We start from the raw sequence: 26,368 nt of genomic DNA, 5'->3' as shown, positions 1-26,368 counted from the left end.
ATTTGGACCTCTGCTGATAATTAAAAACTTAATGGACGAATCTTACCTACTTTTGAAGAGTTACACACACTGGCGGACACATCTGAAAATATCCCCTTCAGACTTCCAAAAGTTTCCACGAAGAAGTACTTGTCACTCGATCCTGCCATGGCCAGCAGCTCCATGGGGTTGGCACCAGCGATCCCCACGGCCAGGACAAGGATGCCCTTGTCCCGCAAGGCCTTGGCTGTGGCATTGAGCTTATCGGCATCATGGGATTCCCCATCGGTGATTACGATGAGGACCTGGGGGACCCCCTTGTGCAGGCGGCTGCCCCGGGCTTCAGTGAACATGTGGTCTGAGAAGCCCAGGGCCTTGGCGGTGTAAGTGTTGCCCCCCATGGGCTGGTCATTTTGGAGCTCCGAGATCACCTCCCATTTTGTGCCAAGCTTATCCAGATAAAACAGCACCTCTGGGTCATCCGCGTACTTCAGAGCCCCAAACCGGACATGATTCTTGTCCACATCAGCTTTTTTCACCAAGTCAATCATGAAGTCCTTCATGATATTATACTCATCATGGTCAATGCTGCCAGAGTTGTCAATTACAAACACGATGTCTAAAACTTCAATGCGCTTGCATTCTGAAGGAGGAGGAGAAAGGAAAACTGGACGAGATTAGCTTGCACATCATGCAGGACTCCCCTCCCCCATCTGTTTTTTAAATGCCAGTGTCTCCTCTCCATAGGATCAAGCTGTACATTGGCATGTCCGCTCCCTGGACAACAGACACAACACACATGCATTTGTGCTGCCAGTACATAGTAATGCTCATGTAGGTGGCTTTTAGGACAAGGCAGATGTGACGTGAAGCCTACTGCAGGGGTTGGGAAGGGAGTGGGAAGGTGGGTCACAGGATCATCAGGGATAAACATGTCAAGTGCTTTTGGACCAAAAAAAAAAAAAAAATTCAAAATTCCAAGGGAATTTTCCTGTGTAAGTGGTACATTCAACATGTGCTTTCATTTACACTAATTTGTTTATTTTTTTTAAGCCACAGGGATCATGAGATTTTATTCTTAAGATGAACCTTGGGGAAATGACCAGATGAAAATGAATTTGGCAACACTGTATAATTTTTTCATGATTAACTTTTCAAGGTTACATTTTCTCCCTTTTTGACTTTCTTAAGACATTATCTGTTTTCATGATTGGGCCTTGTCATAAAAATAAGCCCATTTCACACTTGGCCCAACCAAGTGGTCCTAGCATGACTTCTCGTTAACTTTTTAAATGTGGGGTCAATGCCATGGAAAAGAAAAGCAGGAAAGACCCAATTAGTCCATGTGTGTATCACATTCTAACTCAAGGTACAGAGTTCCAAACTCCAACTCACTCATTCTGGAGAAGTGGAATTGTAAGATGGTGAATGATTTAGTCTCTATGTAGCACCATCTCTCTACAGGCTTTAGGAAGGTGTATTCCAAATGTTAACTCATCCATTCTGGAGAAATGGAATTGTGAGAGGATTCCCCCCACCCCCTCCAAGGCTCACCACATTCCCTTCCTTGACAGCTATTTTATTGCTCCGTGGTAGGGCTGTTGCAAACCCTAAAGCCAATGCACTTTTCCCCTAACTAGAGACCATGTGTACAGAGCCGTAACCAAATTCTCCAGAAAGTCTGGGTCCACACAAGAAGAAACTATGTCCCTCTGGCCTTCGGCTGCCCAGGGGACCTGCTTGGATTACCCAGGGGGCTGGGGGGTAGACTGCTCAGTAGATGGAACCCTTCAAAAAGGTCAGATTTGTTCTGGGTGGAGTTACCAGGACATGCAATCCAGGTGTATTCCTCTTGCCACAAAACATAGACCGCAGTCACCAAGACTTCCAGTGGGGGTTGACCAGAACTGTTATTTGAACAACAGAACAATGTCCCTCTTTTCCTTCAAAATTCCATTAAGATCCATCTCCTTCACAAAGGTTTTTCAGAATGCCCCTGTCGTCAAGTCCCATGGGTCGCAATATAAATCAGTCCCTTATTTCTGCTGAACCTAAGTTTTATCACTTCCCTTACTCTGCAGTCTCCTAGGAACACATTGGTGACTACCCTACTTATTTCCTTGGAAGCATCCATTGCTCAAGTTCATATATTATATTCCTCTTTTATAGGATTTAATAAATATCAACATGTTTTTACAAAGATTATCTCATTTTATGTAAGTATTGATTTTTAAAAATTGCAAAATGAACAAACATGTATAGTGGATGTTAGGTCAAAGGGGAGACACCTTGCCCAGGAGGTTATACCCCTCTATTGCCTGTCTCAGTGGACCACACGTAGCCCCTAAACTCAGATTATACAAGGCTGAGCCCCTGCCTCAAGGTGGAATCGACTCTGTGATGTAATTCATGCTTCAGTGCTCCCCGTGGGATGAGGCTGAAGCTGGACTCCAGCTGAGACCACCTCCTTGCTTAACTCTTACCCATGCCCTATGCTGCCTTCCTTACTTCTCTTCTGAAAACACCTCCTCAATAAATCAAAAAGTCTACAAATAATGAATGCTGGAGAAGTGTGGAGAAAAGGGAACCCTCCTACATTGCTGGTGGCAATGTAAATTGGTGAAGCCACTATGGAGAACAGTGTGGAGAGTCCTTAAAAAACTAAAAATAGAGCTACCGTATGATGCTGCAATCCCACTCCTGGGCATAAACCCAGAGGTAACCATAATTCGAAAAGATACATGCACCCCAATGTTCATAGCAGCACTGTTTACAATAGTTGAGGCAAGGAACAACCTAAATGTCCATATATATAATGGAATATTACTCAGCCATAAAAAGAATGAAATAATACCATTTGCAGCAACATGGATGGACCTAGAGATTATCATACTAAGTGAAGTAAGCCAGACAGAGAAAGACAAATATAATATGATATCACTTATACGTGGAATTTAAAAAGAAAAAGATACAAATGAACTTATTTACAAAACAAACTCAGAGACAGAAAACAAACTTATGGTCACCAAAGACGGGGGGGGGGGGAAGGGGATAAATTAAGAGGTTGGGATTAAATATACGCACTACTATATATAAAATAGATAACCAACAAGGACCTACGGTATAGCACAGGGAACTATACTCAATATTTTATAATAACCTATATGGGAAAAGAAACTGAGAAAGAACATATATATGTATGTATGTATAACTGAATCACTTTGCTGTACACCTGAAACTAACACGACATTGTAAATCAACTATACTTCAATAAAATTTTTAAAAAAGGAAAAGCAATAGATAAATAAATAAATAAATCGCTTCCACAAGAACCCCTGACTCAGCTTCTGCTTCTAGGGAACCAGACCTAAAATCCAGTATGATACTATTTTCCTTAAATGGAGGATTCATCACCCTAGTGCTTTGTCTACAAAAGGGAAAGAATCTAGGTGGATCGGAATTGTTCCTTACTGTTTAATTTAACAGTTCTGTTGAGGAAACTTTCATTTCTATAAGCAGGTCAAAAGCCACTAGGATACAATGTTCAAATAGTAGTCTGCTTAGTTCAAGAAACAACGACTAACATGTATGTGTGGCATTTGGATAATCCCCCTATAGTGAACATGCCCACGCCTACCTTCACGGGGGCTGCATATTCCAAAAACAAGGTCGTCTTCAATGTGCTGCAGAATGTCAAAATTCTTAACATAAAAAACCATCTCTGGCCTCCCACTGATCTCCTCAAGCTGGGTGACATTGGAGCCAAACACCCCCACGGAGTAGATAATTATGCCTTCTTGCCGAAGTGCCACTGCTGGGTCCTTGACTATGTCCTGAGCCTCACCGTCCGTGATGAGGATGAGGAACTTCCTGACGTTGGGCCGGGCCCCCTTGGCAGGGCTGAAGTACTGAGACACGAAGGTCAGGGCGCTACCGGTCAAGGTAGTTTCTCCAATGTGAGCCATTCGGTCTATTGCATCTGAAATTTCCCCCTGGGACATATATCTGTTGAGCTGAAACTCCTCCTTATTGATGTCACTGAACTGGACTACACCGATTTGCACCCTATCTGCCCCAATCTGAGATTTGCTCACCAGGTTTTTCATAAATGTTTTCATTTTGATGAAGTTTTCAAGTCCTATACTGCCAGAACTGTCCACCAGAAACATGATGTCGGCCTTCATCTCTTTGCAGGCTACACAAGAGAAAGGAGATGGGTTATTCAAGTTGGCTTCATGTAAAAACATTAAGAGTGAACAGGAAAACCCAAAACACAAATAATTCTATATGTAAGTTAAGCATGTACTTAGTAAGGGCTGTTATCAGGTAAATAATGCATTGAAGGCAATGAGAGGGAGCCTATTCTCTTTGTTATTTAGTAATTTGCTTTAATATGTAACTCAGGGTTTCTCAACCTCAGCACTACTGACATTGTGGGCTGGAAAATTTGTATTGTGGAGGGCAATCCATGCACTGTAGGATACTGTAGGATGTTTAGCAGTATCCCTGCCCTCTACCTGTTAGATGCCAGTAGTGCTGCCCCAATTATGACCACCAAAAATGTCTCTAGACATTGCCAACTATTCCCTAAGGGGGCAAAATCACCCCTGGTTGAAAACTACTGATCTAACTCTAGAAGATTTCATACACGTTTTATCAAAACGCAGTTTAAATAAACCTGTAGTACTCCTTAAAATCAGAAATCATTCGATCATATTACACAGGCAGTGTCTAATCATAGATCTATGCTCACAGGGATTTGTGGGGAGAAGCTAATTAATACTTATTAGAAACTAATTAATTAGCACCCCCTAGTTATCACCACCAAAATTGTCTCTAGACATTGCCAACCATCCCCTGAGGGGGAAAAATCACCCCTAGTTGAAAATTACTTATCTAGCTCTAGAAGATTTCATACAAATTTTATTAAAAAGCAACTTAAATAAATCTGAAATATTCTTTTTATGCTTCAGATAATAATAATTAGAGCAACACTATAATGGGCCCTTCATTTTGTTCTGGATAATAAACAGCTCCACGAGTCAATGAATCTCAGCTTGGTCATTTATGCTGTTTCTGCACACCTGCAGCATCAAACACTGCAGGAAACAGATGCAAATTGTTATGTATAGGATGGATAAACAAAAAGGTCCTACTGTACAGCACAGGAAACTATATTCAATATCCTGTGGTAAACCATAATGGAAAAGAATATGAAAAAGAATGTGTATATACGTATAACTGTACAGCAGAAGTTACACAGCATTGTAAATCAACTATATTTCAATTAAAAAAAAAAATACTGCAGGAAAGCAATTTGGGAGCTGAAGTCCAAAGGCAAGGAGTCCTACCTTCTTCGGCACAGATTTCTTGAACAACCTGGTTTCTTATGTCTTTCAAGGCATCAAAGTCATGCACATAGTACACCCGCTTCTCCTCGCCTGCGATTTCTCGCAGCTGTGTCTTGTTGGCCTCCTTGACCCCGATGGCATAGACATGGATGAGCTCCTCTCTCAGTCTGTTTGCGGGCCCCAAGATGCTGTCCTGGGACACGCCGTTGGTCAGAACAACAAGGTGGCATGGCACTCTGTTTTCCCGCTGCCTCTTTGCTTTCTGCAGCAGCCCCAGGGTGAAGTTCAAGGCTGCGCCTGTGTTTGTGTTCCCGCCCAGCTGCCTGATGTTCTCGATGGCCTTTCCCACATCATGCTTGTTGGTGTATTTATTGATCTCAAATTCCAAGTCCCAGCGGTCAGCATACTGGACAGCCCCAACTCGCACCTTCTGGGGAGCGATGTTGAACATCCCTACAACCTCTGAAAGGAAGGTCTTCATTTCCTGGAAGTCCGTGGCCTGGGTGTTCCCAGAGCCATCGATGAGCAGATAGATGTCTGCTTCCTCAGTGTCCACACAACCTAAAATGCAACACAAAAACTGAGTGTGGCATTGGGGCAAGTGGGACAGAGACACAGGGGCAGGTGGGAGGAAGGGCAAACACCAGCCTCGTCAGACAGAAAAATGGGAAACAGTTTCTCCGTGTTAAAGACCCAAATGAATTGTCTGTGACAGTTTGAGAGGATTTACATCAGGAATCAGAGTCAATCTGGATGTAGTAAAAGATCAGAAAGAAAACATGAAGATGCTTTTTACAAGTCACTTCTCTTAGCAGGGAGTAACTGCTTAGCAAAATGTTAAGTGGTGATTTGTGAGCTAGAGAAGGTAGCATTTAACTGGACATGGTGGACAAAGCGCTGTCTTTCTTGAAATCTTGAACAAAGTGTTTACTCTTCATCCACTCCTGGTCAGTTAACACAACCAGGGGTATTGTCAGTGGCCTTATTTATGTCAGGCAGTGACACTTTTGTAGTCGACATGCTCTAAATATTTGTTGAAGGATGCAGATATATATACGTATTGCATGCACACACATAATTTATGAAAAATACATGTGTATGTATGAAATATATGAAATACATTGCTCTCTGTCTCTCTCTAAACTCACTGATACTAGAATAGTACCTCCCAATAAATTCATTACTCTGTCCTCAATCCAAATCATGCTTCCTGTTTATTCTCTAAATTGGAATTTGAGGCTGAGGGAAGAAGAGGAGGGAGAGAAAAGTACACACACACAAAAAAAAAAAAAAAGAAAGGAAAGAGCAAGGAAACATGAGAGGCAAAGGTGAGAAAGGAAAAAGTGCAGAGGGGGAAATAACAAAGGAAGGTATTCTGGAGTGTTGAGAAGTAACAAAGAATCCAAGTAAAGCTGTGCAAAAGAGCAAATAAAAAAAGAAATCCCTTCTTCCCATTCCAACACCTCAATAGCTTTTATTCTCCTCCAATTTACATTTCCTATTTTCAAGTTAAATTAAAAAGTCAGGAACTCACTCTCCCTCCCTACATCATGCCCACCAAGCCCTTTTGTAGACAGAACACCTGCAAGACAAGAAAAAAGCAAAACAATGGGAATAATCCTTTTCTCAGCAAAAGGCTTTACCAGATTTGAGGGTTTCAGTCCTTTCGGAAATGACAGAGACTGTGTGTGTGATATGGTTCCGCAGTTTCTTTAGAAACGTCTGGTTGTGGGCAGCCAGGTCGGAGAAGGTTTTCAGTTTGGAGACGTACTGCTCGGCAGGGTGAGATGCGATCTTCTCCAGCTGGGCGTCGCTGGCCCCCTCTATGCCCATGGTGAAGATGGTCACCCCCTGGCGCCGGAGGTTCACAGCAGCCTTGGTCACGTTGTCCTCAGACGGGCTGTGGGTCACCAGCACAGCTATCTGTGGCACCCCCTGATTCTTCCGACTGCCGTGCTGCACGCTGAAGACCTCCTTCCTGATCTTTCTCAAGGCAGCTCCAGTGTAGGCCTTCCCGACCTGGGGAGAGAGGTTCTGTATATCCTGGAGAATCTCTGACTTGTTTATGCCACTGCTCAGTGCGTGAATCACCTTCGTCTCATTGCTATAGGCCACAAGGCCAACCCTCATGCAGTTTTCCTTGATGTCCAGAGCAGATACACTTCCTTCCAGGAATTCTTTAAGATAGTCAAAGTCCTCCCAGCTGCCGTTGACGGACATATCCAACAGGAACACAACATCTGCCACAGAAGGGCCTTGGCAAACTGTGGGCAAGGAATGAACAGGCAGAGTTTCAATTCAGCATCTCTGCTCGGCATTAAAATACACATAGAACTCAACCAGAACTTAGTTATGCCCTTAAAGATGGAAGAAGGTGTACAAAATGATTATGAAGCTGAGATCAGAGGGTCCTGGGTTCAAAGGTGGTAGCTTAGCTAATCTTCCACCTCCAATTTCCACACCTGTAAAATATAGGTAACCATAATATTGATCTCATAGAGTTGTTATGGGGATTAAATGAGATCATGTGTTTAGCATGGGGCCTGGCACATAAAAGTCACTCAGTGAACAGAAGCTACTGCTATTGTATTAAAATCACTAATAAAATCAGTAGTTATAGTCCAAACATTCTTAAAGGATGGTAATGGAATAGCAATTGACATTCCAATATTTTATTTGGGAAAGATGCTATTAATAGGATTCCCATATTTTCATAGATTGCTACAGGAAAAGCAGCGTTCTCCAGTATCAATAGACAGTTATATATGTCATCTCACTCAAACTGACTTAACCAGACATAATGTGAGTTTCTTACATCACTTGTTTGGACTTGTACACTTTGAGCAAATTGTTTTTTACTGGCTCTCTCCTGCCCCTCTCTTGAATGATGTTCATAAACTCTTGGCCATTCTTGCTAATAGGAGAGTACAAGGGGACAGACCAGGACAGCAGGTTGGAGTTGGAGCAGAACACAGGGAAGCTAATTTAGAACACAGCTGCAGGAAGGGGCAGAGCGGGACTGAAACCACACAGGCGTGGCTCTGACTCCAGACTGCAGCCTCGTCCAGGGCCAGGTCACATCACCTCTAAGAGTGCCCGCAAGTTCCTCTCTGCAGAACAGAGGTTTTGGACTTCCTGAAGTTGTTTCGAGCTCTAACATCCTTTGATGACATTATATGGCTTCTGGAGTCAAGGATTTCTTTAGGAGGAAATCGACCTTTTAAATGAACCAGGAATAAAACTACATAGCAACTGAAGCCCAGGAAGAAAGCTCAGGCAGCTGGGTAGCAGGGTGGAGGCAGCCTGTGAATGATGAGCAATAAGTGAAACATGGAAAACCAAGGCTCACCAAGTTCACTGGATTTAAAAAGGCCACAATCATTCCACATGCAGAATTTAACATCTGAAAATGCAGCCCAGCTTTTGGGGAAGGGGATGTTCATAGAGTCTCCATCCTCTCCTCTTGTTGATATTCCAAAAGCATTTTATCATCATCCCTACACAGGCACCCTGAACCCACCTTCCACAAGAATGTCATTGACTGCTCCTTCCTTGTACTGAGCCGCATCCTTGAGAATCTGCGTCATGTTTTGGGAGAACGTGCTGAGGTCTCGGACCGTCCGGAGGCTGTAGTGGAACTGGCCTGTGGCCATGGCCTTCAGGGTCTCCTCGGATGCCCCCTGCATCCCCACAGAGATGATCCTCACCCCTTTGTTATGCAGCACCTCGGAGGCCTCTTCCACGGCATCCTCGGACTCGGCCGAAGCCAGGACCACCAGGATCGGGGGAAACTGTCTCCTGTCCCTCCCGTTTGAGAAGTAGGTCGTGTGCACCTCCCGGAGAGCATTCCCAATCCGCAGGGAGCCACCCAGGAACATGAAGTTCTTCTTGAGGTGGTTCAACATGGGGCCTCTGCTCTTGAAGGTGCTGAGCTGGAATTCTCCGTGCAGCCCGTCGCTGTACTGGGCCAGGCCCACACGGTACTTGTGGGCCTCTATGGGGAGGCTGGTGATCACTTTGTTGATGAACGTCTTTACAAACGGGAAGGATTTAATTCCCACGTGGTCAGAGCTGTCCACCAGAAACACCACATCGGCATACTCAGGGCCTACAAACCCATAGACAAACACAAACAAAGCAAACTTCAAAAATGTACTACCAAGTTTAATGCCAACCATATGGGAAAAACATTACTTCCCTCTTTTGCTTGTATTTGTAATATCTTTCCAATGCACTGAAAATAATACACATTCTCTCAAGAAAAATATTGTTTCTTGGGCTGATTCTTTATACACCCTCTCGTTTGAACTGATCATGAAATTAAGCATCACTTTTGTAAGGAATTAAGTAGAAATAGGTAAATATAAAGAAGTAAAAAATCATGGGTTTTTATATGTTTAGTGGATAATTTCCCCGTGTCTTTTTTTTCTTTCAGAATTTGACCTCAATTTATATCAACAGGATAAACATTTTCATTGAGAATCTAATCAAATTTGTGTGAATGGAGAAATCTAAAAAATAGCCTTTCATTGTGATTTCCACTTAAGCAACGCAACAAGTGATCTGATTAACTTATAAACATATTAGTTTTGTATTCAAAGTGTCAAATTGGTGAAGTTTAAAAAAAATCCTAAAAATCATAAATATGAGATTGCATTAATCTATCTTAAAGTTATTTACAATATTATTTGATGAGTGGGCATTATAATTGGTAAATTTATTCTCACAAATGTAAAATGTGATAGAAACATTAACATTAACATTCCTACCTTAAGCTAGGAATAGGATGAAACTTTTAATTTCTATTAAGAATATAATTTTTATAGAGGAATACAATACTTTGCTGAGCTTTTAAGGCTTCATTTGATGCCAGATTTAATGCTAGGTATGTAAAATTATATTTTTATGTGATAGAGAGTTATTTGGATCAAGCACAAAATATCATTCGCTCATGGTCTGTCTGCTGGTTTGAATTCAGAGCTCTTACCACTGTTCTGTAAGATCCATTTCTAGTCCAGGGAAGGGAGGGAAATATTTGTGTGCGTCTGGATGGTGTATGTTTAAGAAAATACAGTGTAATTGAACAAGCAATGTGAGTCCTGACTTTGTTATCAGCTAATTCTTCCAGCTCTGTCAAGCCATTCAGTATACTTGGGCCTCAGTTTCCTCATATTTAAAATGAGTAGATTCAACTAGAAAATATCTAAGGTCTCTCCTCACTCTGAGTTTCTGATTATCTGAAATAGGCACAAGATAAATTCTAATCAAATTAAAAGAACTTCGATCTTTTCCTGTCTACAACTGCGAGGAAATCAGCTTTGGCACCCCAGCATGTTACTTCATTCTCTTTAGAGCAGTCTGATCGAGGCATAGTGGACAAAATCATTCTTTCTTTTCTTCTAAACAACCTGATTTCAACCAGTTTGAGATTGCTTTGATGATCATATAGCCAGCAGCATCTCAGGGGAAAAACTAATTGAGGGGGGATCAATATCTTCCTCCAAGAGAAGGCTGTAACCCCTCTGAGGACTGTCAGGTGAGTACTGCCTAGGATGGCTTGACTTGTGACCAAAAATGACCTTTCTATTCATGGACAAATCCCCACATTTTGTATGGAGAAAAGAAATGTAGCCACTGGCACAGGAGGCATATTTAGATTCTAACCAGGCCCATCACTATATCTGAACCACAGAACAACTGGGGAAAAAGCATTGCCTTTCTTTAGAAAGCTTAATAACAGGCCTAGTGAGACATCAAAGGGAGATGTTTGCAGGGCAAAGTCTAATCTGTCTCTCCAGAAAACTTGCTTCCAAGGTCAGAGTCCTTGAGAAAACTGTAAAAGCCAATCTAGGCGGCCCTGGACATGAAGCGACCAATACAAGAACTGATTATTTAGGAGGTGGTAGAGGCTGTGAAGGCTTGGCCAGTGTTTTGACTTCAAGTCCACTGGACATAGATTGCTGACAGTGGATGGCTCTGGAGCTCTCTCTTCAGGGTAAAAGCACTTTCTTTACAATAATCAGACAGTTTAAATTGGAGCAAAATCTGGATGTTTAACCAAGACAAATGTTTTGCCACAAACGAATTAGAAAGAGACATTTCAAATTTTCCAGGCCTGAACCAAATGTTAAAAGAGAATTTTCATGCAACCTCCCAGAAGACCTAGAAGGAGTTGAAACTGAGGACAAGAAAATAGCTCTCATATCTTCCTATTGTGAACAAGGAATAAGATCCAGAAACAAATGATCTTCAAAGGAACACAGGGTGACATCAAAAGAAATTGAGCTGCCACTCCCACCCTTACCATCATCAAAATCAAAACAAAGCAAAACAAAACTCTTAACTTTTAAGCAAGTCAAACTCATATATTATTTTCCATAATGAAAATTAAGGAAAAGAATTCTTTTCATTTTTTTCCTTACCAGAATTTTGGTTGACAGAAACGTGGGAACAAATTATCATAAGGAGCAAAGTGAGCAGCATTTTCATATTATAACCTGAAAAATCACCAACTTGAAATCTGAAAAGGCAAAAATATAAACATCTAAAATTATTGTGGATATTATTTGGAAATCAAGACTCAAACACATATGAGCACACAAAATTGTATAGTAAATTGGCTGCAACAGAAGACAAGGAATTTCTGAGGTTCCCTGACCTTCGGCTCTGTGAAGTGCCTTGGAGAAAAATGAACCGTCAACATTTACAGAATCACAAAAGCTTCTCCTGGTCCCCAGACCCTGTAGAAACATGAGATTTTAGATTGTCAATGGAAGCAGCCAGATGCATTCTACTTCCACCAATATTATGTGTTCCTACTAATCAATTTTCCTATAGCCTCGTGTTACCCTCTGTCTACTCATTGCCAAGACAATTCAGAGTTCACAGTTGGGACACAGTCTAAGAGCTGATTTGTAATTCTTCCATCATGAACATGTAGGTGTGTTTCATACTTGAGAAGTATTTCTAGATGTGGTCAAAATTCTCTTTTCTCCTTTTCCTACATGATTAGAAAGGTAACTATTTCCCTTTATTCTTAAATTTGAGAGAAGACATAAAGAAATAAGTAGTGACCCTCCATATTGCATACGATGTCTTGGTCCTCAGAATGACGCAATTGGTACCATTTTTATTCCAACAACCTAGAACTGCATGAAGCAAAGTTTTCCAATTCTGGTTTGGCCTAAAGCGTTCTCAGCTACCTTGAATTATTCATTTCATAGGATAAAATAGGATATTGAAGATATTGACAATAAATATTTCAATTAAGCAGGTTGGGCTCATTCATTCACTCATTCATCCATTGAATAAAAAATGAATTGATCCGTGTTAATAAACTAGTATTTCTCTTTCTTGCTTAATTCGTACACGAACGTGTATTTGATACAAATGGCTGTCTCATTCCTTGTCAGGCAGGCTCCTATTGTGTGATATTTCACCCTTTCAGAAAAGGGACCTTTGCCATGAAAATTCCATCCCCATTTCCTCATCTACTCCATCGTCCCTCTGACATTCTGGAATTTGGGACTCTGTTCTGTTCCTTCATAGGAAGCCTAGATGATTTAAACTTTTCAGGCTGTGAGTCAATTTATCCATCCTATTTCAGAGGAAATCAGTAAGCTGGAAGGGGCCTTTAAGAGGTTGTTTTTGGTCCAACCTTTCATTTTAGAGGAACTTTGGTCCCAAAGTGGATTGTCCAAAGTGAAAACCAAGTCATACTATGTGTACAAATTTTCTACTAATGTGTATAACAATAATAACAAAGTCTACCATTTGGTCAGTCTTGACCATGTTCCATGCCCTGTGCTAGCAGCTTTATATTTGTTCTCCTGTTTGATATCGATAGGAAACCTAGAAGCAGGTCATATTATTGTTCCTATTCTGCAGATAAGGAAACAGATTCGTAAAGGGTAATGTGATTCAAGGTCACACGGATAAAATGGGCCACAGTTCAGACTAGAGCCCACATCTATCCAATTCTAAAATCTGGACTCTCAAACTTAGTTCCTCTGCATCCCAAACTCAGTATTATTTTTAAAATTTATTTTATTGAAGTATAGCTGATTTATAAAGTTGTGTTAATTTCTGCTATATAGCAAAGTGATTCAGTTATACATATATATTCTTTTTCATATTCTTTTCCATTACGGTTTATTACAGGATATTGAATATATTTCCCTATGCTATACAGTAGGACCTTGCTGTTTATCCATTCTATACATAATACCAAACTCAACATTATGAACACAAAAAGTGTCTCCAAGTTTTTTGGTTCTATGTCTTTTTTTCTAAGTATTAGGGGTTACTGGTACTTGTTTTCATGCCTTTTTATTTTTGCTTTTCAAACCAGGGCTTTACGCTCTTCACTTCTTTTCTGTTTATATTATGAACTTTATAAATGAGTGTTATCTTTAGGAGTTATGAGAGATAAGAGACTTTAGGTTACTCTATAGGATAAACGCCAAAGATGGGAAGAAATAGTACTGAATGGAAGTTAAAACCTGGAGAGAAAAGTGAGGGTTACGTAAGGCCACAATAGTCCCAAACAGTATGCAGCATCCGGAAATTTCCCCATGCAGGTGGTCAATACTACTGGTACATTAAGAGTTGAGTTCTTTGGGATAGCATTTTGTAAAACAAGTTTCTTTTTTTAACATCTTTACTGGAGTATAATTGCTGTACAATGGTGTGTTAGTTTCTGCTGTATAACAAAGTGAATCAACTATACATATACATACATTCGCATATCCTCTCCCTCTTGCGCCTCCCTCCCACCCTCCCTATGCCACTGCTCTAGGTGGTCAAAACGCACCGAGCTGATCTCCCTGTGCTATGCGGCTGCTTCCCACTAGCTATCTATTTTATATTTGGTAGTGTATTTATGTCCATGCCACTCTCTCACTTCGTCCCAGCTTCCCCTTCCCCCTCCCTGTGTCCTCAAGTCCATTCTCTATGTCTGCATCTTTATTCCTGTCCTGCCTCTAGGTTCTTCAGAACCTTTTTTTGGTTTTTAGATTCCATATATATGTGTTAGTGTACGGCATTTGTTTTGATCTTTCTGACTTACTTCACTCTGTATGACAGTCTCTAGATCCATCCACCACACTACAAATAACTCAATTTCGTTTCTTTTTATGGCTGAGTAATATTCCATTGTATATATGTGCCACATCTTCTTTTTCTTTTTAATAATACTTTCTGTATTTAATTACTTATCAAATCCTATGTAGTTTTTTTAAACATCTTTATTTGAGTATAATTGCTTTAAAATAGTGTGTTAGTTTCTGCTTTATAACAAAGTGAATCAGCTATACATATACATATATACCCATATCTCCTCCCTCTTGCGTCTCCCTCCCACCCTCCCTAACCCACCCCTCTAGGTGGTCACAAAGCACCGAGTTGATCTCCCTGTGCTATGTGGCTGCTTCCCACTAGCTATCTATTTTACATTTGGTAGCGTATATATGTCCATGCCACTCTCTCAATTCGTCCCAGCTTACCCTTCCCCTTCCCCATGTCCTCAAGTCCATTCTCTACGTCTGTGTCTTTATTCCTGTCCTGCCCCTATGTTCTTCAGAACCATTTTTTTTTTTTTTAGATTCCACATATTTGTGTTTGCATACGGTATTTGTTTTTCTCTTTCTGACTTACGTCACTCTGTATGACAGTATCTAGGTCCATCCACCTCACTATAAATAACTCAATTTTGTTTCTTTTTATGGCTGCATAGTATTCCATTGTATATATGTGCCACATCTTCTTTATCCATTCATCTGTCGATGGACACTTAGGTTGCTTCCATGCCCTGGCTATTGTAAGTAGAACTACAGTGAACATTGTGGTACATGACTCTTTTTGAATTATGGTTTTCTCAGGGTATATGCCCAGTAGGGGGATTGCTGGGTCGTATGGTAGTTCCATTTTTAGTTTTTTGAGACACCTCCATACTGTTCTCCATAGTGCCTGTATCAATTTACATTTTCACCAACAGTGCAAGAGGGTTCCCTTTTCTCCACACCCTCTCCAGCATTTATTGTTTGTAGATTTTTGGATGATGGCCATTTTGACCACTGTGAGGTGATACCTCATTGTAGTTTTGATTTGCATTTCTCTAAAGATTAGTGATGTTCAGCATCCTTTCATGTGTTTGTTGCCAATCTGTATATCTTCTTTGGAGAAATTTCTATTTAGGTCTTCTGCCCATTTTTGGATTAGGTAGTTTGTTTGTTTGATATTGAGCTGCATGGAGCTGCTTGTAAATTTTGGAGATTAACCCTTTGTCAGTTGCTTCATTTGCAAATATTTTCTCCCATTCTGAGGGTTGCCTTTTTGTCTTGTTTATGGTTTCCTTTGCTGTGCAAAACGTTTTAAGTTTTATTAGGTCCCATTTGTTTATATTTCCATTTCTCTAGGAGGTGGGTCAAAAAGGATCTTTCTGTGATTTATGTGATGGAGTGTTCTGCCTATGTTTTCCTCTAAGAGTTTGATAGTGTCTGGCCTTACATTTAGGTCTTTAATCCATTTTGAGTTTATTTTTGTGTATGGTGTTAGGGAGTGTTCTAATTTCATTCTTTTCCATGTAGCTGTCCAGTTTTCCCAGCACCACTTATTGAAGAGGATGTCTTTTCTCCATTGTATATTCTTGACTCCTTTATCAAAGACAAGGTGACCATATGTGCGTGGGTTTATCTCTGGGCTTTCTATCCTGTTCCATTGATCTATATTTCTGTTTTTGTGCCAGTACTATACTGTCTTGATTACTGTAGCTTTGTAGTATAGTCTGAAGTCCAAGAGCCTGATTCTTCCAGCTCCGCTTTTCTTTGTCAGTATTGCTTTGGCTATTCAGGGTCTTTTGTGTTTCCATACAAATTGTGAAATTTTTTATTCTAGTTCTGTGAAAAATGCCAGTGGTAGTTTTATAGGGATTGCATTGAATCTGTAGATTGCTTTGGGTAATAGAGTCATTTTCACAATGTTGATAATCCAAGAACATGGTATCTCTCCATCTGTTTGTATCATCTTTAATTTCTTTCATCAGTGTCTTATAGTTTTCTGCATACAGGTCTTTTGACTCCTTAGTTAGGTTTATTCCTAGGCATTTTATTCTTTTTGTTCCAATGGTAAATGGGAGTGTTTCCTTAATTTCTCTTTCAGATTTTTCATCATTAGTGTATAGGAATGCAAGAGATTTCTGTGTATTAATTTTGTATCCTGCTACTTTACCAAATTCATTGATTAGCTCTAGTAGTTTTCTGGTAGCATCTTTAGGATTCTCTATGTATAGTACCATGTCATCTGCAAACAGTGACAGGTTTACTTCTTCTACTGAAATTTGGATTCCTTTTATTTCTTTTTCTTCTCTGATTTCTGTGGCTAAAACTTCCAAAACTATGTTGAGTAATAGTGGTAAGAGTGGATAAGCTTGTCTTGTTCCTGATCTTAATGGGAATGATTTCAGTTTCTCACCACCGAGAACGATGTTGGCTGTGGATTTGTCATATATGGTCTTTATTATGTTGAGGTAAGTTCCCACTATGCCTACTTTCTGCAGGGTTTTTATCATAAATGGGCATTGAATTTTGTGAAAAGCTTTTTCTGAATCTACTGAGATGATCATATGGTTTTTCTCCTTCAGTTTGTTAATATGGTATATCACATTGATTTATTTGTGTATAGTGAAGAATCCTTGCATTCCTGGGATAAATCCCACTTGATCATTGTGTATGAATCTTTTAATGTGCTGTTGGATTCTGTTTGCTAGTATTTTGTTGAGGATTTTTGCATCTATGTTCATCAGTGATATTGGCCTGTAGTTTTCTTTCTTTGTGACATCTTTGTCTGGTTTTGGTATCAGGGTGATGGTGGCCTTGTAGAATGAGTTTGGGAGAATTCTTCCCTCTGCTATATTTTGGAAGAGTTTTAGAAGGGTAGTTGTTAGCTCTTCTCTAAATGTTTGATAGACTTCACCTGTGAAGCCATCTGGTCCTGGGCTTTTGTTTTTTGGAAGATTTTTAATCACAGTTTCATTTTCAGTGCTTGTGATTGGTCTGTTTATATTTTCTATTTCTTCCTGGTTCAGTCTCAGAAGGTTGTGCTTTTCTAAGAACTTGTCCATTTTTTCCAGGTTGTCCATTTTATTGGCATATAGTAATATGCAGTTTCAGTTGTTACTTCTTTTTCATTTCTAATTCTATTGATTTGAGTCTTCTCCCTTTTTTCTGGATGAGTCTGGCTAATGGTTTATCAATTTTGTTTATCTTCTCAAAGAACAATATTTTAGTTTTATTGATCTTTGCTATCGTTTCCTTCATTTCTTTTTCATTTATTTATTTCTGACTGATCTTTATGATTTCTTTCCTTCTGCTAACTTTGTAAAATAATTTTCTTGAAGCCTTTAAATGGAATGCAAAATCTGGTGTGCTGTATGGCTATACAATGTGGAAGCCCAGTGGAAGGGGCTCTTGAAGTGCTTATGTGCCTTGCCTTGTGTGTGTGCCAAATCACACAAAGGACTAGTATGGAGAGAGGGGGGAATAAATCTCTAAGTTAATGCTGGGGAGGCTTTGGTTCAATTTTACCACATCAAAACATGGATGGATTGCCTATGGATTTACATACTAAAATTTTTTAAATATCTCAATATTTAAAAGAAAAATTGTAAGTACTCAAAGACATGAGGGGAGAATGAAGGAGATACATATATAAAGTAACAACATAAAACTTAAATTTATGGCACACCTCAGCTTAATATAACAACAGTCAGATTGATTGCTTCTTATTATAGAAACACTCTCACTCTCAATGGTACAGATCTCTTTAATCAGAATTTTTAGTACTCCATTCATTCTGATTCAAGCAAGCTGAGGCTAATACACTTTTCCCAGAAGTTAAACGCTATAAAAAGCCTTTTAAAAAATTTGAATCTCTTAGCATAATACCCTCAAGGTCCATCCATGTTGTTCCAAATGTCAAGATTTCATTATTTTTTTATGGCTTAGTAATATTTCATTGTATATATACATCTTGTTTATCCATTCTTCTATGGATGGAATAAGACAGAGAAAAACAAATACTGTCTGATTTCACTTATATGTGTAATCTAAACAACAAAACAAATGAACAAACAAAACAAAATTGAAACAGACTCATAGGTACAGAGAGCAAACTGGTTATTGCCAGAGGGGACCTGGGGGGTGGGGAATGGATGACACAGGTGAAGTGGATTAAGAGGTACAAACTTCCAGGGATGTAATGTACACACACATAGGGAATATAGTCAATAATATTGTAACAACTTTGGTACAGTGGTGATCATTTCATAATGTATAAAAAATATCAAATCACTATGTTGTACACCTGAAAATAACATAATATTGTATGTTAATAATAATTCAATTTAAAAAAGAAAGTGAAAAATATCTGGATCTCTGTAAACTTTCTGTCAAGAAGGAAGAATGTTTCTAATTTAAGCTACAGCTGCAAAAGCAATACAGGCACCCAATACTTGGCTTCAAACCCAGAATGTTTAGAACTTGTGCAACACCTCTCTTAAGGCTATTAACAACCAGGGGCTTCGGGGAGACCTCTGCCCCTATGAGCCAATTCATAATCTAGGACATGTCTTTGAAAAAATATGAAAAGCCCAGAAGGGATACAAAAAAGACTTCAGCAGAATTAAGATAAACACTATTTCTTTCCTTTAAAATGAGCATGCAGGAAACATCATTTCTAAGTACCGATTTTACATTTCTTCAGAAACATGAATATTGTCAGCTTTTGTATTGTAAGAAGCAACACGGGATCTGAGCCACAAAGTTCAAGATAAATGGTTTTTTGCTTAGTAAACCCCTCATCTCTTTACTGTTTCCCTTCCTCCCTTCTCGGAAGTCAAAAGGTAAAAAGAAAAATGTTCAAAGTGAGACTTCATTTCATATTGAAATTCTGTGGGATAAATCCTTGGCACACAATGGTAACAAATAAACATTGGATCAATGATGGTGAGCAAAACAAAACATATGAGCAAGCACTCGCCAGCCAAGCCAGTTTCATAGTTTTACTGTTCATGTCACACTTTCCCCCAAATGCATTTTCTGGAACCACAAAAAGAGGCTGTATGGGGATCATATTTGAACAAGTTCATGCAGGTGACCTTGCCACTGTAAAATGCACACTCTTCTGTGTTGAGGGGTGTTTGGCTCAGCAGGAAGAGCACAGGCTATACAGTCTCATGACCTGGCTTTCACGTGGTTCCTAAACTGTTGTGTGACTTTAGGTAATACCACTTTACTTCTGTATGATTCTCATCTAAAGCACAAGGACTACATTCTCTCTAAATTCTAGCAGCTCCACACAGTTAACAGTTATGTGATCTAACAAATAGTACTAGAAGAAAAAAAAAAACATGAATAATTAAGCCAAGAGCACACTGAAATACTGAACTCACATTTTGAAACAATCCCGTAGAAGAAGCTGCGCCCAGACAGAACCCCTGCCGGTCCTCCGTGGGAGGGGCCCATACCAGCCACAGAAGGAACCTGTCTTGACTATTGATCCTTTCCATGTCTGAAACTGCTGGAATCCTCCCAGACCCCACGACATAAACTTAAGAGAACTAAAATTCCAACAAGGCAAATCTACTAGGAACGAAGTGCCCAATTTAGAAGTTAGAAAAATTACAGAATAAATCTAAAAGTACTTTAGGGATACTGAAGTACTAAAACTTTGAGCAGAAATCAGCAAATTAAAACACAAAGGTAAAATACTTTTGGTATCATTTGTATATTTCGTTACTAGACAAGTTTCTCTGAATGTGTAGAGCACCCGAAACCACAAGGAAGAGGTACAGCATTCTCGCCTGAGCGTGAAGCCGGCTCTAGGTGTTGCTTCTGCAACTGCCATTAGCCAGTGATAATCCTTCTTCTCTTCCTTTGGGAGAGTAAAAGGGAGAGAACGCTGTCTGAGTGGATTTGAATGAGAAAACAAACAAACAAAAAACAAAGATAAAGAGGGAGGGATAAATTAGGAGTTTGGGATTAACATAAACACTCTACTATATATAAAATAAACAACAAGGACCAACTGTATAGCACAAGGAACTCTACTCAATATCTTGTAATAACCTATAATGGGAAAGAATCTGAAAAAGAAATATATATATATATATGAATCACTTTGCCATACACCTGAAACAAACACAACATTGTAAATCAACTATACTTCAATTAAAAAAAGAAAGATAAAGAAAATTAAGTTTTGAAAACACCAACCTCACTGATCAAAAAAAGAAAAATGACTGATCAAAAAAAGAAAAAGAGAGAGAGAGAGAACACATAAGTTGGTAACTGTATAAAAGAAGACATAACTATACATAAGGCAAAGACTTTTAAAAAATTGAAGCAGTAGTTTAAAATATTCACAGGAAGAAAACCCCAGGACAAGATGGATTTATTGGCAAGTTCCACCAAACTTTTAAGGAACAGATCATCTGAATCTTTTACAAATTATTTCAGAGACTAGAAAAAGATGAATATTAGCCTTTTCATTTATATGGAGCCAGTAAAATCTTGATATGTAAACCAGTTAAGGACTGTTTGAGAAAGGGAAATTAAAGGCCCATTTTACTCATGAATATAAATACAAAAAAATCCTAAATAAAACATTAGCAACTCAACTCCTTTAGTGTATAAAAAAGATAATACACCATTATCAAGCTGGGTTTATCTCAGGTATGCAAGGATGTTTTAAAATTAGAAAATATATTTTTCCAAAGAAAAAATGCAGATGGCCAACAGGCATATGAAAGGATGCTCAACATTACTAATCATCAAGGAAATGCAAATCAAAACCACAATGATATATCACCTCACACTCGTTTAGAACAGCTATCATCCAAGAGAACACAAATAACAAATATTGGTGAGGATGTGGAGAAAAGGGAACACTTGTACACTGTTGGTAGGAAGGTAAATTGGTTTAGCCACTATGGAAAACAGTATGGAGGTTTCTCAAAACACTATAAATAGAGCTACCATATGACCCAGCAATTCCAGTCCTGGGTATATATCTAAAAAACAAAAAACCAAAAAAAACACTAATTCAAAAAGATACATGCACCCCAATGTTCATGGCAGAATTATTTACAATTGTCAAGACGTGGAAGCAACCTAAGTGTCCATCAACAGATGAATGGATAAAGACGATGTGGTGTATATATACAATGGAATACTACTCAGCCATAAGAAAGAATGAAATTTTGCCATTTGTAGCAACATGGATGGACTTGGAGGGCATTATGATAAGTGAAATAAGTCAGACAGAGAAAGATAAATACTGTATGATATCACTTGTATGTGGAATCTAAAAAATACAACAAAATAGTGAATATAACAGAAAAAGATGCAGACTCACAGAATAAACTAGTGGTTACCAGTGGCGGGGGGGCAATATATGGATGGGGGAGTGGGAGGCACAAGCTATTGGGTATAAGACAGGCTCAAGGGTGTGTTATACAACACGGGAATAGAGTCAACGTTTTGTAATGACTGTAAATGAAAGTAACATTTAAAATTGTATAAAAAATACAGTATTGAGGGAAAATAAATTTAAAGATTAAAGAAATGAATATGGTAAAAAAATTAGAAAATACATAAATATTATCACATCAACACACTAAAAGAGATATACTATAAATATGAAAGGAAAACCACTCCATTAATTCATAATTCTTAAAAAAACTTAGCAAACTAGGAGTAGAAGGAAACTTAACTTGGTAAAGGATATATATATATATATATATATTTTTAAATGTTATTTATTTATTTATTTATTTATTTATGGATGTGTTGGGTCTTCGTTTCTGTGCAAGGGCTTTCTCTAGTTGCGGCAAGTGGGGGCCACTCTTCATCGCAGTGCGCGGGCCTCTCACTATCGCGGCCTCTCTTGTTGCAGAGAACAGGCTCCAGACACGCAGGCTCAGCAACTGTGGCTCACGGGCCTAGTTGCTCCGCGGCATGCGGGATCTTCCCAGACCAGGGCTCGAACCCATGTCCCCTGCATTGGCAGGCAGATTCTCAACCACTGCACCACCAGGGAAGCCCCAAGGCTATATATTTAAAATCTGCAATATATACCATCCTAATAGGAAAATATTAGAAGTACTCTTTAAAATGAAGAATCAGAAAGGTGGTCCTCTTTCATTCTGAGGTTCTGGCAAAATTAAAGCAATGAGGATAAAAAAATAAGCATAAGAACAAATAAAATTATCACTGTTTGCAAGTGATATTGTCTACATCTATAGACAAATTATTAAAAGTAACAAGTATTCAAGATGTCTTCATATAACATCAAGATATAAAAGTCAATTGCAGAGGAGCTTTAAGATAGCGGAAGAGTAAGACGTGGAGATCACCTTCCTCCCCACAGATACATCAGAAATACATCTACATGTGGAACAACTCCTACAGAACACCTACTGAATGCTGGCAGAAGACCTCAGACTTCCCAAAAGGAAAGAAACTCCCCACGTACCTGGGTAGGGCAAAAGAAAAAAGAAAAAACAGAGACAGAAGAATAAGGGTGGGACCTGCACCAGTGGGAGGGAGCTGTGAAGGAGGAAAGGTTTCCACACACTAGGAAGCCCCTTCTCAGGGGGAGACTGTGGGTGGCAGAGGGGAAGCTTTGGAGCAACAGAAGAGAGCGCAGTAACAGCGGTGCGGAGGGCAAAGCGGAGAGATTCCCGCACAGAGGATCAGTGCCGAACAGCACTCACCAGCCCGAGAGGCTTGTGTGCTCACCTGCCAGGGTGAGTGGGGGCTGGGAGCTGAGGCTCAGGCTTCGGTCAGATCCCAGGGAGAGGACTGGGGTTGGCAGTATGAACACAGCCTGAAGGGGGCTAGTGCACCACAGCTAGCTGGGAGGGAGTCCGGGAAAAAGTCTGGAGCTGCCAAAGAGGCAAGAGACTTCTTTTTGCCTCTGTGTTTCCTGGTGCGCGAGGAGAGGGGATTAAGAGCACCACTTAAAGGAGCTCCAGACATGGGCATGAGCCGGGGCTATCTGCATGGACCCCAGACATGGGCATGAGATGCTAAGGCAGCTGCTGCAGCCACCAAGAAGCCTGTGTGCAAGCACAGGTCACTATCCACACCTCCCCTCCAGGGAGCCTGTGCAACCCGCCACTGCCAGGGTACCATGATCCAGGGACAACTTCCCCAGGAGAACACACGGTGCACCTCACACTGGTGCAACGTCATGCTGGCCTCTGCTGCTGCAGGCTCACCCCGCACTCCGTACCCCTCCCTTCTCCCAGCCTGAGTAAGCCAGAGCCCCCGAATCAGCTGCTCCTTTAACCCCACCCTGTCTGAGCGAAGAACAGATGCCCTCAGGCGACCTACACACAGAGGAGGGGCCAAATCCAAAGCTGAACCCCGGGAGCTGTGCGGACAAAGAAGAGAAAGAGAAATCTCTCCCAGCAGCCTAAGGAGCAGCAGATTAAATCTCCACAGTCAACTTGATGTACCCTGCATCTGTGGAATACCTGAATAGACAATGAATCACCCCAAATTGAGGAGGCAGACTTTGGGAGCAATGATATATATATTATTTTTTCCCCTTTTTCTGTTTTTGTGAGTGTGTATGTGTATGTTTCTGTGTGTGATTTTGTCTGTATAGCTTTGCTTTTACCATTCGTCCTAGGGTTCTGTCTGTCTGGGTTTTTTTGTTTTTCTTTCTTTCTTTTTTTTTTTTAGTATAGTTTTTAGTGCTTGCTATCATTAGTGGATTTGTTTTCTGGTTTGGTTGCTCTATTCTATCTTTCTTTTATTTAATTACTTAAAAAAATTTTTTTTAATACTTATTTTTTATTTTAATAACTTTATTTTAATTTATTTTATTTTCTTCTTTCTTTCTTCTTTTTCTCCCTTTTATTCTGAGCCATGTGGATGACAGGCTCTTGGCGTCAGGACTCTGCCTCTGAGGTGGGAGAGCCAAGTACAGGACATTGGTCTACAAGAGACCTCCCAAGTCCACGTAATATCAAATGGCAAAAATCTCCCAGATATCTCCATCTCAATGCCAAGCCCCAGCTCCACTCAACTACCAGCAAGCTACAGTGCTGGACACTCTATGCCAAACAACTAGCAAGACAGGAACACAACCCCACCCATTAGCAGAGAGGCTGCCTAAAATCACAATAAGGCCACAGACACCCCAAAACACACCACCAGACGAGGTCCTGCCCACCAGAAAGACAAGATCCAGCCTCATCCACCAGAACACAGGCACTAGTCCCCTCCAACAGGAAGCCTACACAACCCACTGAACCAACCTAAGCCACTGGGGGCAGACACCAAAAACAACGGGAATTACGAACATGCAGCCTGTGAAAAGGAGACCCCAAACACAGTAAGTTAAGCAAATGAGAAGACAGAGAAACACACAGCAAATGAAGGAGGAAGGTAAAAATGCACCAGACCTAACAAATGAAGAGGAAATAGGCAGTCTACCAGAAAAAGAATTCAGAATAATGATAGTAAAGATGATCCAAAATCTTGGATATAGAATGGAGAAAATACAAGAAACGTTTAACGTGGATCTAGAAGAACTAAAGGGCAAACAAACAGTGATGAACAACACAATAAATGAAATTAAAAATTCTCTAGAAGGGATCAATAGCAGAATAACTGAGGCAGAAGAATGGATAAGTGACCTGGAAGAAAAAATAGTGGAAAAAACTACTGCAGAGCAGAATAAAGAAAAAAGAAAGAAAAGAATTGAGGACAGTCTCAGAGACCTCTGGGACAACATTAAACACACTAACATTCGAATTATAGAGGTCCCAGAAGAAGAAGAGAAAAAGAAAGGGACTGAGAAAGTATTTGAAGAGCTTATAGTTGAAAACTTCCCTAATATGGGAAAGGAAATAATTAATCAAGTCCAGGAAGCACAGAGAGTCCCATATAGGATAAATACAAGGAGAAACACGCCAAGACACATATTAATCAAACTATCAAAAATTAAATACAAAGAAAAATTATTAAAATCAGCAAAGGAAAAACAACAAATAACATACAAGGGAATCCCCATAAGGTTAACAGCTGATCTTTCAGCAGAAACTCTGCAAGCCAGAAGGGAGTGGCAGGCCATATTTAAAGTGATGAAGGGGAAAAACCTACAACCAAGATTACTCAACCCAGCAAGGATCTCATTCAGATTTGACGGAGAAATTAAAAGCTTTACAGACAATCAAACGCTACGAGAATTCAGCACCACCAAACCAGCTTTACAACAAATGCTAAAGGAACTTCTCTAGGAAGGAAACACAAGAGAAGGAAAAGACCTACAATAAAAACCCAAAACAATTAAGAAAATGGTAATAGGAACATACATATTGATAATTACTTCAAATGTAAATGGATTAAATGCTCCAACCAAAAGACATAGACTGGCTGAATGGATACAAAAACATGACCCGTATATATGCTGTCTACAAGAGACCCACTTCAGACCTAGCGACACATACAGACTGAAAATGAGGGGATGGAAAAAGACATTCCATGGAAATGGAAATCAAAAGAAAGCTGGAGTAGCAATTCTCATGTCAGACAAAATAGACTTTAAAACAAAGACTATTACAAGAGGCACAGAAGGACATTACACAATGATCAAGGGATCAATCCAAGAAGAAGATATAACAATTGTAAATATTTATGCACCCAACATAGGAGCACCTCAATACATAAGGCAAATACTAACAGCCATAAAAGGGGAAATCGACAGTAACACAGTTATTGCAGGGGACTTTAACACCTCACTTTCACCAATGGACAGATCATCCAAAATGAAAATAAACAAGGAAACATAAGTTTAAATGATACATTAAACAAGATGGACTTAATTGATATTTATAGGACATTCCAACCCAAAACAGCAGAAGACACTTTCTTCTCAAGTGCTCATGGAACATTCTCCAGGAAAGATCATATCTTGGGTCACAAATCAAGCCTTGGTAAATTTAAGAAAATTGAAATCCTTTCAAGTAT

General features: G+C 39.8%; 1 protein-coding gene and 1 non-coding gene across 2 annotated transcripts in view; one reads left to right on the top strand and one right to left on the bottom strand.

Annotated features, from left to right (window-relative positions):
* COL6A6 (collagen type VI alpha 6 chain) overlaps positions 1-26,368 on the bottom strand; it is a 174,145-nt gene that overhangs the window by 103,900 nt on the left and 43,877 nt on the right. The window contains exons 2-7 of the mRNA XM_036849516.1: positions 11,753-11,850; positions 8,851-9,438; positions 6,974-7,594; positions 5,331-5,891; positions 3,617-4,174; positions 47-622 (exon numbers count right to left, since the gene is read on the bottom strand). Of these exons, the coding sequence (XP_036705411.1) occupies positions 47-622; positions 3,617-4,174; positions 5,331-5,891; positions 6,974-7,594; positions 8,851-9,438; positions 11,753-11,850 (3,002 nt within the window). The remainder of the gene's footprint in view (positions 1-46; positions 623-3,616; positions 4,175-5,330; positions 5,892-6,973; positions 7,595-8,850; positions 9,439-11,752; positions 11,851-26,368) is intronic.
* LOC118895061 lies at positions 20,084-20,298 on the top strand. Its single transcript, XR_005019837.1, has one exon. It is a non-coding gene; the product is annotated as a small nucleolar RNA U3 (small nucleolar RNA).

Source organism: Balaenoptera musculus, chromosome 4 (assembly GCF_009873245.2).
Source record: "Balaenoptera musculus isolate JJ_BM4_2016_0621 chromosome 4, mBalMus1.pri.v3, whole genome shotgun sequence".
Lineage (NCBI taxonomy): Eukaryota > Metazoa > Chordata > Mammalia > Artiodactyla > Balaenopteridae > Balaenoptera > Balaenoptera musculus.
Note: the sequence above shows the minus strand (reverse complement) of the source record. Positions and strands in the feature narration are given on the sequence as shown.